At 50.0% G+C, this 18,440-nt stretch overlaps 1 protein-coding gene across 3 annotated transcripts; it reads right to left on the bottom strand.

Moving 5' to 3' along the window:
* Nucleotides 1-8,267: 8,267 nt before the first annotated feature.
* On the bottom strand, nt 8,268-14,752 carry LOC119696501 (zinc finger protein 239-like). Of its 3 annotated transcripts, none has more exons than XM_038126249.1 (2): nt 14,675-14,752; nt 8,268-10,342 (listed from the first exon to the last, which is right to left on the bottom strand). In XM_038126249.1, exon 2 carries the CDS (start codon nt 10,326-10,328, stop codon nt 9,420-9,422), a length of 909 nt encoding a protein of 302 aa, XP_037982177.1. In that variant the 5' UTR covers nt 10,329-10,342; nt 14,675-14,752; the 3' UTR covers nt 8,268-9,419. The 3 variants fall into 3 exon arrangements, with proteins under 3 accessions (XP_037982177.1, XP_037982176.1, XP_037982178.1); XM_038126248.1 differs by having other exon boundaries at nt 14,636-14,737; XM_038126250.1 differs by having other exon boundaries at nt 8,268-10,337; nt 14,675-14,736.
* Nucleotides 14,753-18,440: the final 3,688 nt, after the last annotated feature.

Genomic DNA, 18,440 nt, shown 5'->3' with positions numbered 1-18,440 from the left:
CCAACCCATCCATGGGGGTGCTCACGCAGCTTCCCACCAAAACACCATGCAAGAACCCTGGAGTTATTTGCATAACCCCACCCACCCCGCCAAAAAACCATCAGAGGATGGAATTTCATTTGCATAGTCCCGCTCACAGGACTCCAAAGCTCACACGAAACATTTCAATAACCAAGGTCACAGTTCCACACAACCGACTGCACAGGGCTCTCCACAACGCCACTCCATCACCGTGCGCCATATTGCCTACATTTGCATAACCACGCCCTCTGGCTTGGCCACGCCCATCACCGGAGGTAGCCCCGTCTGGGCGCTGTTTCCTCCCAGTGCTCCCAGTAAAAGCGCCACTGGGATGGAAAGCGCTCCCAGTTCCTTCACAGTGCTTTCAGGATCACCCCTGCTGCACTCACTGTTGCTCCCAGTGCACCCAGTATTGCTCCCAGCGCCGCATGGGCTGTGGTTGCTTTGGAACCTCCCGTAGGGCAGAGCAGGGCTGCTATTGCATGCTGGCACTAGCCCGGGCTGGGCTGGGAGCAGGGAAGGAGCAGGAGGGGAAAAGGAGCAGGAAGAAGAGGAAGGAAAGAGGAAGAAGAGAGGAGGAGGAAAGAGAAATGGGAAAAACAACTGGGAGGAACAGGAGGAAGAAGTGGAGTGGGAGGAAGAGCAGCAGCAGAACCATGCAGTTCCCCCATCTGCCTGCTCAGGCCACAGCTCCCCCGGCTCTGGCAGCATGGCCCCACCACCCTGACCTGGAACCCACAGGTGGGCGAGGAGAGGTACCCTGCCCAAATCCATTGGGGAGGTCTCAGGGAGGGCTTTTTGGTAGGGCAGGGGATGTTTAGATCTTGCAGAACTCCAAAGCTGAGACAGAAATGTCCCTAAAGGGATCTTGGGGGGGTCCCATGATCACCTGGTACTGGCAGGCAGAGGGGTGATATTGGGTTTGGGGATCCCCAGGAGAGCCAGGGTGAAACATGGGAGCCCTGAAGTAGGGAGAGCGCAGAGGAGCAATCCCAGAGCAGGGGAACCTCTGGCAGCCTGGAGGAATGGGGAAGGCTGGAGATTATTGGACTCCAGACCCCCAAAGCTGAAAGGGGTGCTGACTTCTTGAGCTGGACGTCAGGTTCCAGGGACCTTCTCATTTTTGGTGAGGAGGTCCTTTACCAATACCTTAGGCTTGGGTGACTGAATGTCACTAGAAGATTGCAATGATAGAAAATTATTTAAAATTACAGGATTCTGAGAATTTGCAAGCACTCTTAAATGGTTTAAATTATATAGTGCTTTGGTTACTCTACTTTGTCGGGTTTCACCACACATTCCCTCCTTTTGTTTTTCAAGCACATGCTTTAAGATGCCATGGGCACGCTTAATGATGGCCTGTAGTGTAGGGAAATGAGGAATACCAGTGTGGTGAAACACACCCCAGAGTTGTAAAAAGTGCCGAGTGCTCTGTAAAATGTATGCTGGACCATTATTAGCCTTTATTGTACGAGGAATGCCTAGAGCAGCAAAGGCTAATTGCTAATGTGTGATGACATCACGGCTTCTTTCACCTGTGTGGACTGAGGCCCATATGACCAATGAAAAGTTGTCCACTTGTTGCAGCATGGCAGGGTGGTAGAAATGTTGCAACCTTCTTTGAAGTGTCTCCTTCAGAAGCCGCTCAGAGTAAGGCCACAAGAACAGCCATTTCAAGTCCACGCACACATACACACCACAGATAGCTCAGTGGAGGTAAGACAGGAAGGGTCTTTGCATGATATATTCCAGCAAAGGCTTATTGCATCCACCACGTCAAAGGGATCAGAGACAAAAGACAAAACCACGTGGTCTGCATGACTTAAGTATGGGTCAGTGACCAGTGACCTGAGGGCACAGGGGTGGGCAAAGGGCAGAGCAAAGGGCAGCAACCTGTAGGGGGGATGAGGGATGAGTAATTGGGGTGAGCAGTGTCAACTGGCCCATGGGGGAGGCAATCTAATGTAAATTGGCAGTAGTGCTGCAGAGCACCATGGGTTAAGTCCTCTCTATCAGCCTAGGTGGGGAAAACTCTATGATATATTCTTTCAAGGCAAGGCCCTGGTGATTGCCCTGAGGAGGAGGAGGATTCCACATCCACCGAAACACACATGTACTTTAAACATCCAAATTCCGAAACATGGGTGGCATCTTGTGACAGCTATAGCTTGTCTGTACCTGCACAGATAAAATTAGCCCTAACAGACACCAACTCCAGCAGCCTAGATCATTAGAGCATAGAAGTAAACAAGTCCTCAGACATGATAATGATAGGTCAGATTCAAGTTCAAACAAGGGACCTCAGCCAATCCCTTTGAACCAGGAATGCATGCATATCATTGGCCAGTGAGTTGGGCAGAGTTAGGATCTTTAAACAATCATATGTGTAAGCGTGGGAAATTTTAAGCCCTTAGAAAAAGGGGCGCCCATCAATAAATGTTGGCTGTTGCTGCATGATATCAATGTGTTCTTGTCGCTTGCTTGTTCCCAAAACTGCGACATCTGTCTGCCAGACTTGAAAGGTTTGCAGACCATGGGGTTTTACCCCCATCTGCAATGGTGTTGTGTGGTCTTGACAGCACAAGTTGATGATATTGCATGCTTCTGTGTTTGTCAGTAAGAATTGTCTTAGTAATGCTCTAACACCTTGATGAAAAAAGGCATGGGATTCTCTTGCCTGTGTCACCATGTCTGGTTGCCATGCTGTCCAGGCAGGGCTAGCTAACCAATCAGCCAATTACCCTCTGCTATAAAACCTGGCAAATTGGTATGACTCCAAATGTGTAGAATGTAATAAGGACATGTTCTGACTTTGATTGTATGCCACAAACCTTTTAACAGTTCAAATGTGTGGCTGTCACAGTTTCAGAGACAGACAAGACACGCTGAGGTAATGCAGCAACAGTCCACTTTATTCAGATCTTGCTCCCTTAGATACCTCAGGAGCCCATGAAGTTAATCCTCATTGCTGAGCCAGTTACTTCCTGCTCAGCCAGCCAACAGAAGCCTGAGTCTCCAAGAGCCTGGGCCTGCTCTTACTGGTCGAATGATTAAGGTAAGTAAGGTAATTATGTAACTGATTACTTATTTCTGTTGTAATTTTATAATTATTCATACTTTGAGGCCTGCAGGCCAGCTGCAGCCCACCGCAGTTCCCCCTTTTTGTTTTTTAAGTACAAAAGCAGTGTCTGTCATCCTCTGCATGGCCCTTGCAGATATGACAGACACAGCTTTGTGTAAAAACTTAGTTCTACGCCTTGAATGAGGCCTTGAAGTCAATTTAATAGGCTCACGCCTCCTTTTAGTTGGTGATGTATGTAGAGAGCCGTCAGGTGGGACCACTAGCAATACAAGTTATCAATATGTGTCCTAGGGTGATGTTATGATGCTTGTATCCCCATTTGTGTGTTCTGTTTATGCTGGATATTATGTTCTGTGCCTTCAAGACTGGCTCTGAAGAGTGAATGTTTTGTTTTGGGTTTTGTTATTAGCCTGCTCCCCCACGGCTGGCGGGACACAGAGACAGGGAGTACATAGCGTGGCTTTTGCTTTTTGCTGTGCTTTTTGCTTTGCTCTTGCTCTGGCTTCTGCTTGCTCCTGCTTCACTCTTGCTTTTGCTTCTGCTTCTGCTCCTTAGTTAGTTAGCTAAGCAGTCCGAATTTTTTTTCCTCTGGACTGTTTTTTTTTCTTTCCCTTTTTTGAACTACTCAAACCTGCTCCGGACTGGGACCTGGAAACACCGAGAGTTTGCACCCTGTGGCTTGCAGCAGCCATCCCCAGTGCCGGAGGGACTGACAACAGAGCAACCACCCCCCAAAAGAGACTTTCTGAATTTGTCATCCTTTTCAGAGAGGTGAAGGAGTGTTATCATCCGGTATTGTTCATTCTGTGTGCTGGGGGCTGCTGTGCCTGTTAAATAAACAGGTTCTTTCCACTTCTCTCCGAGGAATCCTTCCCGAACCGGTTGGAGGGAGGGGCTGTGTGGGTTTGCTTTCTGGAGGGGCCTCCTTTTGCAGGTTTTCTCCCAAATTTGCCCTAAACTAGGACAATATGGCATGCTGCGGGCTTATAGCTTAGCAGTTGTAAACTTCCAACTTAACTCTAACAACAGGAAACAGCTCAACAGTTACAAATTTACAACTTAACTCTAAAATAAGAAACAGCTTAATCTAAAATCAGGAAACATTTAAATTCTCAGAACTGTGGGAAAAACAACTAACAAGAAAACCAATCTGTCTCAAAATCCCCAAAGCAAATCCTTACATTCAAATATGTATACCAAACCTTGACGTTCCTGAATGGATAGAATTCTTGAATAGATTTGTCATTTCAAGAAATTCCAGTCCCCTGTGTGGCATATGTACAAATTGTTTAAGTCACTGCTCCTCCACATCTGCTGGAGGATCATCATGAGAATATTGTCTCTGATCCTGAGCATGACATAGAGCAGGACGGACATGCCTGGCAGGTATCCACCGTGTTCTGGTGTCTGTAGAAACACACGCATATCCACGTCCCCATGTAATGAGGTCCCATGGACTTTCCCACTTGTTTGTCATAATGTCCTTTATCATTTCCTTAGTTTTGAGTGAATGGACATCACCAGATTATTGCAATGATAGGAAACGATTTAAAATTACTGGATTTTGAGATCCCTCCGGTGCTGTTAAATTATTTAATGTGTAAACAGCCTTGGCCACTTTGCTTTGTGGGGTTTCGCCACACATTCCCCCTTTCTGTTTTTCTAATATACGTTTTAAAGTGCTATGTGTCCTTTCTACAATGGCCTTTCCAGTTGCTTGTCGGGGAATACCAGTTTGGTGGGCGACACCCCAGACCCATAAAAATTGTTTAGTTTTTTGTAGTGTATATGCAGGTCCATTATCTGTTTTTATGTTACAAGGGATACCCAAAGCAGCAAAGGCTGATTGCCAATGTACAGTGGCATCCTGCGCTTTCTCTCTTGAATGTACTGATGCCCATATGGCAGAAGAAAAAGTATCAATTGATACGTGCACATATTTTAATTTTCCAAATTCTTGAATATGTGTGACATCAGTTCGCCATATTTGTAGTGCTTTTAATCCTCAGGGATTAACCCCCATCTCTAATGGAGAAGTGTGACCTTGGCAATCAGCACATGTGTTTACAATGTTACGAGCTTCTGTGCTGGAAAGCAGAAATTGTCTCTGTAGGGCTCGAATGCCTTGGTGGAAGAAAGCATGTGATGCCTTTGCCTGAGCCAGCATATCTGGCTGTGGTGCTGTCCAGGCTGCAGGACCAGCCAGGTGGTCTGCTCATGCATTGCCCTCTGAAATAAAACCTGGGAGATTTGTAAGACTTCTAATATGCAGGATATAATAAGGGCAAGGTCTGGCTTGAATGGTGTGCCACAAAGTTTTTAGCAAGCCAAATAATTGTGTGTTGTTAACTTCCTTTAATGGAGCTCGGTCCATTTTTTGTGTTGTATCTGCAACATATGCAGAGTCAGTAACTGTATTTAAAGGAGTGTGGGGAAAACGCTGAAAAGTCACGATTACAGCATGTAGTTGTACTAACTGAGGTGACCCATTCTCTTGTCCTTCCAATATTTGCCAATCATCTCCTTCCTTCCATGTTACAATGGCCTTTCCTGTTTTTCCAGATCCATCAGTGAATACAGTAATTCCCTTTAAAGGCGTTCAACTGTTCAGGGGTTTTAGGGATAACTCAGTAGTCTTACCCATTTGCAGTAATATATGACTGGGTAAATGGTATTCAATTTGCCCTTTGAAATTTTGTAAAGCACTTTGTAAGGATGTGCTGTTGGCATAGCACCATTCAAATTCCTCTTGCTTTACATGTTAAAATTATTTTAAATGGATCTTTTGCATTCAATTGCAAACATCTTTGGTGGCATTTAATAATTAATTGGGCAATTAATTCATAGATGGTAACGGTTTTCTTTTTTGGTTGATGAGGCAAGAACATCCACTCTAAAACATGCAAAGGATCAGACCGCCGGGTATCCCATTGTCCAGTGATAGCAGTAGGATGTAAATTGGCATTGAAAATAAACACAGTAATACACACTTCTGGGCACACTTGGTAGACCTGTCTGTTTGTTAGAGCCTGCTCTATTACCTCAAGAGCAGCTTTTGCCTCTGGGGTCAGTGTCCTGGGAGAAATTAAATCAGGATCACCTTTTAGAAGGTTGAACAAGGGTACTAATGGCTGAGTGGTCAATCCAAGATAAGGTCTGACCCAGTTTATGGTACCCAAAAGTTCTTGAGCATCATTTAAATTTTTTATTTTTGTTGAAAATTGAATTGCATGGGGCTGTATGGTCTGATTCACGATTTTAAGTCCAAGGTATTTCCAAGGCGGTTGCTGCTGAATCTTTTCTGGTGCTGAATCTTTTCTGGTGCAGTCCAAATGATTTTAATTATTACATCAGGCTTGGCCGAATTAGTGAAAGATCTTCTTTAGTTGGGGTCACTATTAAAATACGATCCATATAGTGGTAACAGTATGCCTCTGGGAATTTTTCCCTTACTGATGAAAGAGTCTGTGCAACATACAATTGGCAAATTGTGTGGCTGTTCTTCATCCCTTGAGGGAGTACTTTCCATTGATAACGCTCCACTAGTGCAGTGTTATTATTGGAAGGCACGGTGAAGGCAAACTTTGGGTTATCATTTGGATGCAGTGGAATGGTAAAGAAGCAATCTTTCAGATCCACAGTTAAGATATCCCAATTGGAAGGAATCATTGTGGGAGATGGCATACCTGGCTGTAAGGCTCCCATGCTCTCCATGACTGCATTGATTTTTCTTAAATCATGGAGCCGCCTCCATTTTCCAGATTTCTTTTTTATAACAAACACAGGGGTGTTGCAAGGGCTTATGGATGGCTCTATGTGCACTTGAGACAGTTGTTCCTGCACCAAAGATTTGAGGGCATGTAGCTTCTGTTTCTCGAGGGGCCACTGTGGCACTGTCATGGTTTGGCACTGGCCCAATGCCAGTGCCCCCATGAAAACCTATTCTCCCTGGTATCGACTGTGAGATGCGATCAGAAACAGAGCAAAGCAAGCCTCCACTTGTGAACAAAGGAAAAAAAACAACTTTATTATCTTACACCTATAGTAAAATGAACACACAGAGCAAAATGGAAACCTTTCAAACATTTCTCCTCCCCCCACTCAATTTCCCACAGCATGAACCAAAACCTTAGATCTTTATCCAGTCCATCACCCTTCAAATAATCAACTCTTAGTCCATCTCCACCCTTCCGACAATCACCTCTCATTTCATCAAGGAGAGAGGAGTCCCTCTTGCGCCACAGGCTTCCCCTGGAAACACAGCCGAATCCAGTTGTGTTTCCACGTCACTCAGCACCACCTTCGTGACTTCTTCCTTCCAGTGCTCTCACCACTGCACATGGACCAGAGCTGCTTTTAGGGTTCCCTTTTCAAGGATGCCTTGCCCAGTTCCAGAAGAGAACGACAGTCTCTCACCTCTTTTCGGGACACCAGTCCCCCCCAATATTTCACCCCCTGGGGCCGAGGGGTCTCACCATCACTCATCACCTGTCGTCTCCGCTCACATCGCTCCTTTGGCACCGCCTCCCCCTAAAATGCAGTCTCTGTATTACAGGAAAAGGTTCTGTCCATGGCTATACAAGAAAAGTCCAGCCAAAAGCCACTCCATCATCTCCTCCACCTAGGATTTTCTCAACATCTCTCAGTCCTTCTTCACTTGCACAACTCTCATCACACTTGCACATTTCCTCTTATCCGTTTCTCTCCTCCTTCGACTCCCAGAGGATCAGCATTTGCCAGGTTTCCATCGTCCCACAGAAGGGTTAAAATCACAGTCTCTGCTCATCTCGAACTCCCACACCGCTCCGCACTCTTCCCTTGTCGGCCCCCCCCTTCTCTTCCTCGGCCAGGCCAGTGCTTATCAAATTCAAGATAGCACTGGCACCTCTCTCCTTCTCTCTCTCTCCTGAGAAAGGGGGGCTGCCCGCTGCCTCTCTGAGTTCTTCCACCCTTCCATCTCTGTGGGGAACTCACTCTTGTCCGAACCATCGCCTCCCGTCCTCTGCCCAAGGCTCCGGCCTACCTCTCTCGGCCGCATGGATTTCCCCTCCTCCGCCCAGCCCGAAGCCGGGCAGGGGAGGTCTGAACTCTTCCATCCACCGGAACCAACTTCCCCTGGGAGTTCTTCGCTTTTAACCCCTGTGTTCTCAGAGGCGTATCCATATCCTCAATGGTCAAACCAGGTGTCAATATCCACATCTGAGCACCTATTGGTTTGACCACCACCACCTCCCAAAAACTCATTTCCTCTCAAACCACGACAAAACATCTTCTTGTTTGAGGCGGGTTTATCCTCTGCTCTAAGCCATAGAAAACCCCTCTAACTAACATACCCATTGCCTTCTTAGTTATCCAGTAAGACTGGCTCAGCAATTCTTTTCTTCTATATCAAAACTTGCTTTCATCTCTGTTCTTTCTTCAGATTCTATATTCAAAAATCTTTCTGCCAAGCACGCTATCTGTGAGACATTCTTGTCAAACTTTCATCCGTCCCAACACTAGATGCCGCTTTTTGCCCCTTTCCCAACCCTTTTCACACAACACCCCCCAATCCCCAGCCCCTGCCCACTCAGTTTTAGGATGCCATCCTTCCTTTTCCCAACCCTCTTCTAACCTCTCCCACCCCTTTGCTGTCATCCAGCAGTCCTCAGCTCCCTTCCCATTCTTGCTTTGGGGGAGGTCCCACTCCCTTCACCCTGCCAACTCATTTTGTGGGTCCCACCCACCCATTTCCCCTCCCCTCCCTACCTTTCCCACCATACCCTGGCTCCTCTTCCCACTCCTTCTACTCACCTGACAGCTCTGCACCACAGTTGGGGTGGCTCCAAGTACCACCACCAGTACAGCCCCAGCTGCCCCCAGATGTCCCACCAGGTGCTGAAACCTCTCCCCTCCCTAAATTCGGCTCCCAGGTGGGGTCCAGGTGGGGAGCGCTGGGCACTGTGGCTCTGCTGGGTACCAGTGAGAAAAGCTCTGCTTGGCTAAAAATCGTTTAGTGACTTTTCTGACTGGCTGAGAAAAGGCCCAGGCATTGAGACAGGGCCTGGGAGAGATCCTGCCTTGATCACCAGCACAGGAAAAACACCCAGCCTGGGGACTGCATTTATTACCAACAAAATCAGAGCAGGAGAAGAAGAAGTGAAATCTCTCAAACACCTTCCCCCCACTCCAAGGGGGATCATCTGAAATGGGGGTCACCAGGTCTCTGCCCAATGTGGGTCACTGTGGATCATCCAACATGGATCCTCCGGTGGCGGATGAAGTTGGAGCAGTGCACAAAGCTCTCCCCGTAGTTGGGGCATTCATAGGGCTTCCCTTATTGGTGGCACCGTTGGTGTCTGGTCAAGTGACAGCTCTGGGTGAAGCTCTTCCCACACTGGGGACACTCATAGGGCCTCTCCCCGGTGTGGATGCGCCGGTGCCTGACGAGGTTGCAGTTGTGGCTGAAGCCCTTCCCGCACTCAGGGCAATGGAAGGGCCTCTCCCCAGTGTGGATCATCCGGTGCGAGGTCAGACTGAAGCTCTGGTTGAAGCTCATCCCACCTTCCTCACGCTTGCAGGGCTCCTCCCCGGTATGGATGTGCCGGTGCCTAATGAGGTGGCAGTTTTGATTGAAGCCCTTCCCACACTCAGGGCAGCGGAAGGGCCTCTCGCCCGTGTGTGTCCGCTGATGCATGAGGAGTCTGGAGCTGCTTTGAAACCTCTTCCCACAGTCAGGACAATCATAGGGCCTCTCCACAGCGTGGATCTTCTGGTGCTCGACTAGTAATGAGCTCTGGCTGAAGCTCTTCCCACATTCCCCACACTCACAGGGCTGTTCCCCGGTGTGCAGGTGCTGGTGCTTGATGAGGCTGGAGCTCCACCTGAAGCTCTTCCCACATTCCAGGCACTTGTATGGCTTCTGCCCCGTGCGCACGCAATGGTGGACGAAGAGATTGGAAGTGTGGCTGAAGCTCCTCCCACACTCCAAGCACCTGTAGGGCCGCTCCCTGGTGTGAAGCTGCTGATGGACTACCAGGTTGGAGATCCAGCTGAAGCTCCTGCCGCCACCCAAGCCCAGGCTGGGTCCTTCCTCCTCGGATCCCTGCGATCTGTGTTTGGAGCCCTTCCTCGTGCGGCATCTCTCAGGCTTTTCCTCCCCATTGGATTCCTGAGCCATGGAGCTGCTCAAAATGGCCTCTTCCATGAGGTTCTGCCGTGGGGATTTGTCCTCCCTGGTCTCCATCCCCAACTCCTGCTCTGGGGGAGGAAGGAGAAGGAGAGCATGGGATTTGCCTCTGTGCCACTAGGAAGGGGAAGGAGATCCCCCAGTGTGGCAGCAGCTCTCTGGCCACAGAGAGCAATACATAACTTTCCCAGGCCTTTCTGGGGAAGGCTGTGAGAAGATCCGAGAAAAGAATGAGAACCAATTCTTATCTTAGCTTTCTGCACCTGTTATTGTGAGCATTTGGAATGTGTTATGGAGATTTGTTCACCAAAGGGTGGTTTCTTAATTAGACAATGGTCACCATTGGATTGGAGGACAAATTAGGTCCAGGCGTATCGTAATTGTCTATAAAAGCAATGGGTTTCTAAATAATGAGATATATAATAAAGAGATTGATCAGCCTTCTGTGAATCATGGAGTCAAATGCTAGTTCTTGCCTGGCTGGGGGCCTGTTGCAATGACACCCCCAATGCATCCCTGGCAGGACAGCATTGGCAGTGGGGTTGTCCTGCAGCCGGGGGCCATGCTGGGCTGCGAGATGGAGCAGGAGAGAGGGGGAAAGGGGCAGTCACTCCTCCCTCTTTAGTCTCCCTACTTAGGGATGCTCCGGGGTTTTTGGGGTCCCAGGGTCCCTTCTCTCCTTATTCTCTTCTTTGGGGTGCAGGGGGTCCAAGGAGTCCCCCGCTGCCCCTCTCCAGGCTGTTGAGGGTCTTGCAAATTGCAGCACTCACCCTTCTCTGGGCTCTCCCCTTTGGGGTCCTGGAGGACACAGGGGTCTGCTCCTCCAGGGTGCCTCTGCCAGCAGCCGCCACCAGGACCCTCCAATGTCCCCCCATGGGGCATTTTCCAACCAGCTTTGGAGTTCTTCATTCCCCCCTCAAAAAACCAAACCCAAGGAACCCCCAGGATGTCTGGGCACAGCTCCCCCTTCCCGGTCACCTGTGGGATGGGGGGGGGCTGGCTGATGCTCCCAAGGGTGGGGGGACTGAATTCAGAGTGTGCTCAATGTCACAGTTTCTTCTACTTTTCTTGATCCTGCTTTGCTCCTCCTCTTCCATCCCTCCTCCTCTTTCTCCTACATAAACCCACCTCCTTCTCCTACTTCCATCCCTTCTGATGCTTCTTCTTCATCCCTCCTCCTCCACCCCCAGGAGCAGTGACACCCTTGGTGCCCCGTTCCCGGAGCCCTCGCAGCCCTGCAGGAGCAGGGATGGAGCCGGGACAGCTGCCATACTGGCAGCAACTGGAACTGCACTGAGGGTGACTGGGAGTGAGCAACTGGGATCAGGCTAAAAAGCAACTGCGGACAACTGGGAATGACTGGGAACACGCTGGAAGCAACTGGGATATACTGGGAGAGACCCCCATACTGGGGGTAAATGGGAGCAAATGGAACTACACTGGATGATAATGGGAGCAGCTGTGCCCATGCCAGGGATCCTGCTGGAACTGGCTGGGATCACACTGGGAGTGACTGGAATTGTACTGGGAGTATCTGAGAGTGACTGGAATCCTGCTGGAATCTGACTGGGAGTGACTGGAAAGGTGCTCACTATGACTGGAACCATCCTGGAGGTGATGGGGAGCAACTGGGCCCACACTGAGAGTGACAGAGAATCACTGGGGGCACGACTGGAATAATACTGGGAGTATCTGGAAGAGACTGGAGTCATACTGGGGCTGACAGTAAATATACTGGAAGTGACTGGGATCATACTGGAAGTGAGTGGAACCATACTGGCAGTGACTATGGGTCCTACTGGGTCCACCCTGGGAGCTACTGGGATTACAATGGGTGTGAATGGAACCTGACTGGGGGTTACTGGGAGCTACTGGGCCCATGTTGGGAGGAAATTGTGGACACACTGGGAGCAACTGGGATCAACTGGAAGGTGCTGGAACCATGCTGAAGGGACTGAGACCAGAACTGGGATCATACCGGGAGCAACCAGGACTATACTTTGGGCAACTGCCAGAAACTGGGATCATGCTGGAGGCAACTGGGAGTAACTGGGAATGACTGGGATCATTCTCAGGTAACTAGAACCTTACTGAGCCAACTGGGATATACTGGGAGTGTCTGTAACCATACTGGGGGGGACTGAAACCACACTGGGAACAGCTGGAATCATGCTGGGGACAACTGGGAGTGAGTGGGACCACGCAGAGAGGGACTGGGGCCATTCTTGGGACAACTGGGATCATATGGGTAGGAACTGGGAAGAACCAGAACTATTTTGGCAGCAACTGGGATCATACTGAGATCACACTGAGGGTGACCGGAATCATACTGGGACTGAATATGATTGGCTGTGAGCAACTGGAATCATGCTGAATGGAACTGGGAGATAGTGACAAGGATACACTGGGAGAGACAGGGAGTCACTGTGATCATACTGGAAGCTACTGGGGTCGTGCTGGCATTGACAGGGAACTGGGATCACGCTAGGGGCCACTGGCATCCTACTGGGAGTGACTGGGTGTCCTGGGGTGACTTTATGATGCTGAATTGTATCCCCATTCACCTGTTTATCCCAGAAATAAGTTGTGCACCTTTAAGATTGGTTCTGAGAGCAAAGGGGGAGAGAAGAAGTGTGCAGTTTTCAGACACTGCACTCACTCCTCCACATTCTGGCTCCTGGACTCTGTTGTCTGCAGCACAAACAGAACAGACAGTGGGACAGAGCTCTCCTTTGCTTTTAGTTAGTTTTTAGCTAGCTGGGGCAGAGAAGTTCCCCAGACTGTGTTTTCTCTTTTCCTTGGAACTGTTTAAACCTGCTCTGGACTGAACACCCAGGGGAGCACCAGCAGCTCACACCTGTGGCCCACCAGGCGTGGTCTGGGCCGTGGCATTTCCAGCACTGGAGGGACTGATAAAGGAGGGACTGAGTAAGCCAAGCCACAGCCCACAAAGGGGACTTTCTGAGTTGGTCATCTCTTTTGGAGCAGCAAGACGTTTTATTGTTTAATATTGTTCTTTTTTTTTCTTTTTTTTCTTTTTTTTTTTCTTTTTTTTTTTTTTTTTTTTGTGCTGGTCAATGCTTTGCCTGTTAAATAAACTGGGGTTTTTTTTCCACTGTTCTGCAAGGAAATATTTTCCCAAACCAGTGGGGGGAAATCTGCTTCCTAGAGGAACCTCTTTAGAGGTTTTCTCCCAAATTGACCCTAAACCAGGATACTGGGATTAGACTGCAAGTGACTGGGATCATATTGGGAGGGATTGGGACCATACTGGGAGTGGCTACAATCACACTGGGATTATAGTGGGTGTCCATGGATCCTGACTGGGGGTTACTGGGAGCTACCAGGCCCATGCTGGGAGCCAACTGCACACACACTCGGAGGAACTGGGAGCAACTGGCAATTATAGGCTACATGCTGGTGACAGCTGGGTTATACTGAGAGGGATTGGGATAATCCTGGGGGGCAACTGAACCATGCTGAGGTAACTGGGAGTGCCTAGGAATGACTACAAGGATGTTCAGGACAATGGAGATATACTGGGAGTATCTGAGACCATGTGGGTGGTGACTGGGACCAGACTGGGAGCGATTAGTAAGGTGCTGGGGGGAACTGGGACCATGCTGGGGGCAACTGGGGACAAGTGTGAGTGACTGGGGCCCTGCTGGGAAAGACAGAGATCATACTGGGAGTGACTGGGACAATATTACCGGCAACTGGGAGAACTGGGAACACACTGAATGAAAGTGGGAGGAACTGGGAGCAACTGGGACCATGCTGGGGGCAAATTACATCATAATAGGGAATGGCTGGGAGAGACTAGGCTCATACTGGGAGCAACAGGGATCATGCAAGGAGTGAGATAAAGTGACCAGGATCATGCTGGGAGTGACTGGGCTCATACTGGGAGCAGCTCCTGCTGGCCCCGGGAACCCCGAACCCCTTTCCCGGGCATCCCGCCCCTCCAGCCCCAGCACGCCCCGCCGGGGTCCCGGCAATCCCAAGGGTCCACCACCTTGGGGTCCCCCACCCTGGGCTTCTGGGGCTCTCCTCTCTCTGGGCTCCCGCTCAGGGAAGCTGCGGCTCTCCCGGGGCTCCCCAAATCCGGTGTCTCCCCGCTGATCCCGCCGCTCCCGCGCGGTCCCCACGTGGCCCCAGCAGAGCTCGGAGGGCCCGGCCCGGGCAGCCCAACCCCCACCGCGGGGGGACCCGCATCCCCCCGGCCTCCGCCGGGGCTCCGCCGCCCCCCCACACCGGGAACCCCAAAAACACCTCCCGGGGACCCCCGGAGGGCCATCTGCGGCTCGGCTTTGGAGCCCTGCAAGCTCCAAACATCCCCCCTAAAAAACCCCAAACCCAGAGACCTCCGAGATATTTGGGGGGAGCTCCCCATCCCTGGGCACCTGCGGGATGGAAGGCGATGGTCCCGGTGGGGCTGCGAGATCAGAGAGCGCGATTCCTTCTCCCTTCCTCCTGCTTCCTGCTGCAGCTCCGCCTCTTCCTCCCTTCTCTTATAAAGAAGAAGCTTGACTAGGCCAATATTCAAGCAGCAATCCATTTATTAATTAATGTGGTAAAGTATGAGCAAAACAGAGCTGGGTAGATTGGGGGAAGTTTTCCCTCCAGCTGCACACAAGTGGTTGTGGCATACAGATATTTATAGGGGTGCACATAAGCTTTTCTCAGCAGTTTCTAGTCCAAATTTTTACGTCACAATTCTATACACTATTGTGATTTAGTTTTTCTCAGGATATACCCCAGAAGGAGTATTCCCAGATGGTGGGGTCCGACTTCCGAAAGAAGAAAGAAGCTTCCCAGCTGGTGTGGTCCAGACTCCAGATGTGGGCCCACCTTTTAATTGCAAAGACTATAAATCTCATAGCAGTGATGTCCAGCTTCCCTTGGTCGAAGCCATCAATCCTTGGGGTGATGTTCATCTTCCTTTCTCAAGCTGCTTTTTACTATTTTGCTAAGGTGTTGAGATAAGCATATTTCCTTTACATATATTCTAAACTTATATTTTCAAAGCTCCTTACTACAAGCAATATTCTAAAATTATTCTTCAAAAGGTTCTTATTGCAAAGCTGTTTAGTGCTTAGCTACGTGCAAAAAGTTCCTGTCCAGCAGCAACATCCTTAAAGCTTTAATTCAGATGCTATAAAGGTTAATTGCAAACAAAGGATAAGTTCAAAGGCCTTCTTCCATGCTTTACTCCCTCAGTTATTTTTTAGAATTCGTCCTTTAATTGTCCCATGATCAGTTTCCACACATATCACAATCACAAGCACACATGCTGCCTGTATGTACCTGACACGAAACACAGCTTTGTATCTCACACTTCCTCCCGCTCCTGCCCCGTTCCCGGAGCCCTCGCAGCCCTGCAGGAGCAGGGATGGAGCCGGGACAGCTCGGCACGGGCAGCATGGGCGGGGGGAGCCCGGCCCGGGCAGAAGGAGAGGCAAACTGGGAAAACTGGCAGCTGCAGATCCACGCTGGGGTTTGCTGGGGAACCTGGGTGGGAAACTCCATCCCTTTGGGCTGATGCCCAAAAGACAGGCTGGAAATAAATCCCCACAGACCGGTGTCTATGGAGCAGGTATTTGTTCATCGCAGCGCTGCTGGTGAGGGGGTTTCTGCACCTAACTCACCCACCTTTGTCATGTGCCTTGGTGTATTTACACAGTAAGTGTTGCTCAGTCTGTCTCACCGCAGCATCACCACATACGTGCTGGGACTCACACTGTATAAGCTCATGGTTATTAGATAGTTCTTCTGCACCACCCTTGCACCTTCCCAGTGTGGGGGTCGCCAGGGGTCTGTGATGAAGGCTTCCAAGGTCTTCTTCACATATGAACTTTTCAACTTTGTCTTTGGATCACGCGCAGTTATGGCGTTCCTTGGTACGCCAGGAAGACAAACCCCTACATGGAGCCCCTGTCCCCCAGCAGCACCTTGTGGGCAGCGTCTCGTGGCAGCTCTGGGGGTCTGGGGGTCATGACTGCCCTAAAACCCCCTCCCAGCCCCACAGCCCTGCGAGTGCCCTGAGTGCAGGAAGAGCTTTGTGTGCTGCTCCAGCTCCATCCCCCACAGGAGGATCCACCCTGGATGAACCCCAGTGACTCCTGGTGGGCAGAGCCCCGGTGATCCATGGTGTCAGTGATCCGTGTTGGGAAGACACCTGCCTGTGGGCCTCCACATCCTCCTAGCTCCCTGTGGGGCACCTGTAGACATCCACAGACCAACATCAGAAATCCATTGTGGAGAGCAGATTTGTGGACTTCTGACCCCAGAAATTCTCACTTTTTGCATTTTCTGGTGTCATCAAGCAACACTGGGTGGCCTTGAAGGTTGTCTCCAACATAAATCCATCCTTCTAATTCTGTCTGGCCCACAGACATCTTCTGCAGCCAAATGGGAGGGACTGGGGCAAAACCCACAGTTTTGGAGGCAGTGGGGTGGAAGCCCTTCCAATAAAGGTTCTTCCCACCCACCCAAGCATGTGGATGCTCTGCTGGCAGGGACACCTAAATCCTTTTGCTTCCCACAAAGCACTGTGCAAAAACTGCTGAATTATTTGCATAACCCCGCCCTCAAGATTCCAGAACACCCTCGAAAGAAAACATTTGCATAGCCACGCCTAAATTTGCACAAGAACGACTGTGCAGGCTCCGTATAATGCCAAATAATCACCGTGTGGTATTGGCACGTTGTTTGCATTACCACGCCCAGCCCTTGGGATACGCACGCTCCCAGTGCTCCCAGAAGGCACTGGCAGGAAAAGCGCTCCCCATTCCTTCCCGGTGTTATATGTAACAACTAGATTAGGCCAAATCAATAATTTGAGAAAGCCAAATTAAAAGTTAACAAAAAGGAAATAGATTTTATTTTGCGAATCGGATTACAATCTATGCCAGCCACAAAAGAAAGGAACAGGGCCGAGCCCAGGACTCGACGCTGGGTGAATGCAGTTCTGACCCTCTCTCGCATCAGAGCTGGTGAGTTCAAAAAGTCGGTCTGGTGAGCCCCGGTTTTACACTATTTTTCTTGCCTGGAGCTAGGTTTCTTTTGTTTCTTTCTCTTTCTCTGAATATTCATGGAGTCCTCATCCCCTGTCTGGTGTTAGAAGGATTCTATCTCAGAGTAGACAGAACAGTGTCCGGGGAAGCATTCGAATATTCATGTAGTTCCCTGTCCTCCGTGGGGTGTTGGAGGAATTCTGACTCCTGCTTGGACAAAGCTGCCTTGGGACAAACAACACATGTCTGGGAACAGATACATGTAAAATACAAATTACAGGAACTGAGCATTCACATGCTAGCCAAGTTACTGGAACCCAGCATTCACTTGCTAGTTGAGTTACAGGAACTGAGCTGTCCTCGGTTATCTACGGTCGTTATTGGCCAATGATGGCTTGGGCGCTCCGGGACTGCTCAGAATTTCCGCAGGAGCTATTCCCCCTGCACTTGCTAATTCGGATTTCTATTCAGTGAACACCTGTGAGTGCTACAATCTAGGGAGGTAACCGGTTTCTCAACTCTTGTGTGAGATTTCTAAAAGCCTGGGTGCTTTCTGTAACATACTCTAAAGCGTGATTCAATATATATGTTTCCCTAAGCACAAATATATTTATTTGACACATTTATTACACTGGTGCTCTCAGAATCGCTCCCGGTACTCCCACTATCACCCCCAGTGCTCCCAGTATCATCCCCAGTGCCGCGTGGGCCGGGGCCACTTTGGAACCCCCCAGGGCAGAGCGCGGCTGCTTTTGGGTGTCAGCACTGCCCGGGCCAGGCTGGGAGCAGAGGAGGAGCAGGAGGAAGAGGAGGGACACAGGAGGAGGAAAAGGAAAGAGAAAGAGAGGAGCAAGAGGAGGAGGAGGAGCAGGAGGAGAAGCAGAAAAAGGAGGGACAGAGGAGGAGGAGGAGCGGGAGGAAGAGCACCAGCAGCAGCAGTAGAGCCTTGTTCCACTGCTCAGGCCGCAGCTCCCCCGGCTCCACTGGCATCACCCTGCACCCGAAACCCATAGGTGAGCAGGGAGGGGGAGCTGGTCCCAAATCCATTGGGGGGGGGGTCTTTGGGAGGGTATTTTCACGGGGCGGGGGATGTTTGGATCTTGCAGGACCCCAAAGCTGAGCCAGAAATGCCCCTGGATGGATCATGGCGGGT

This window comes from Motacilla alba, unplaced genomic scaffold (genome assembly GCF_015832195.1).
Source record: "Motacilla alba alba isolate MOTALB_02 unplaced genomic scaffold, Motacilla_alba_V1.0_pri HiC_scaffold_31, whole genome shotgun sequence".
In the NCBI taxonomy this organism is placed as follows: Eukaryota; Metazoa; Chordata; class Aves; order Passeriformes; family Motacillidae; genus Motacilla; species Motacilla alba.
This window is presented reverse-complemented; position numbering and strand designations above follow the sequence as displayed.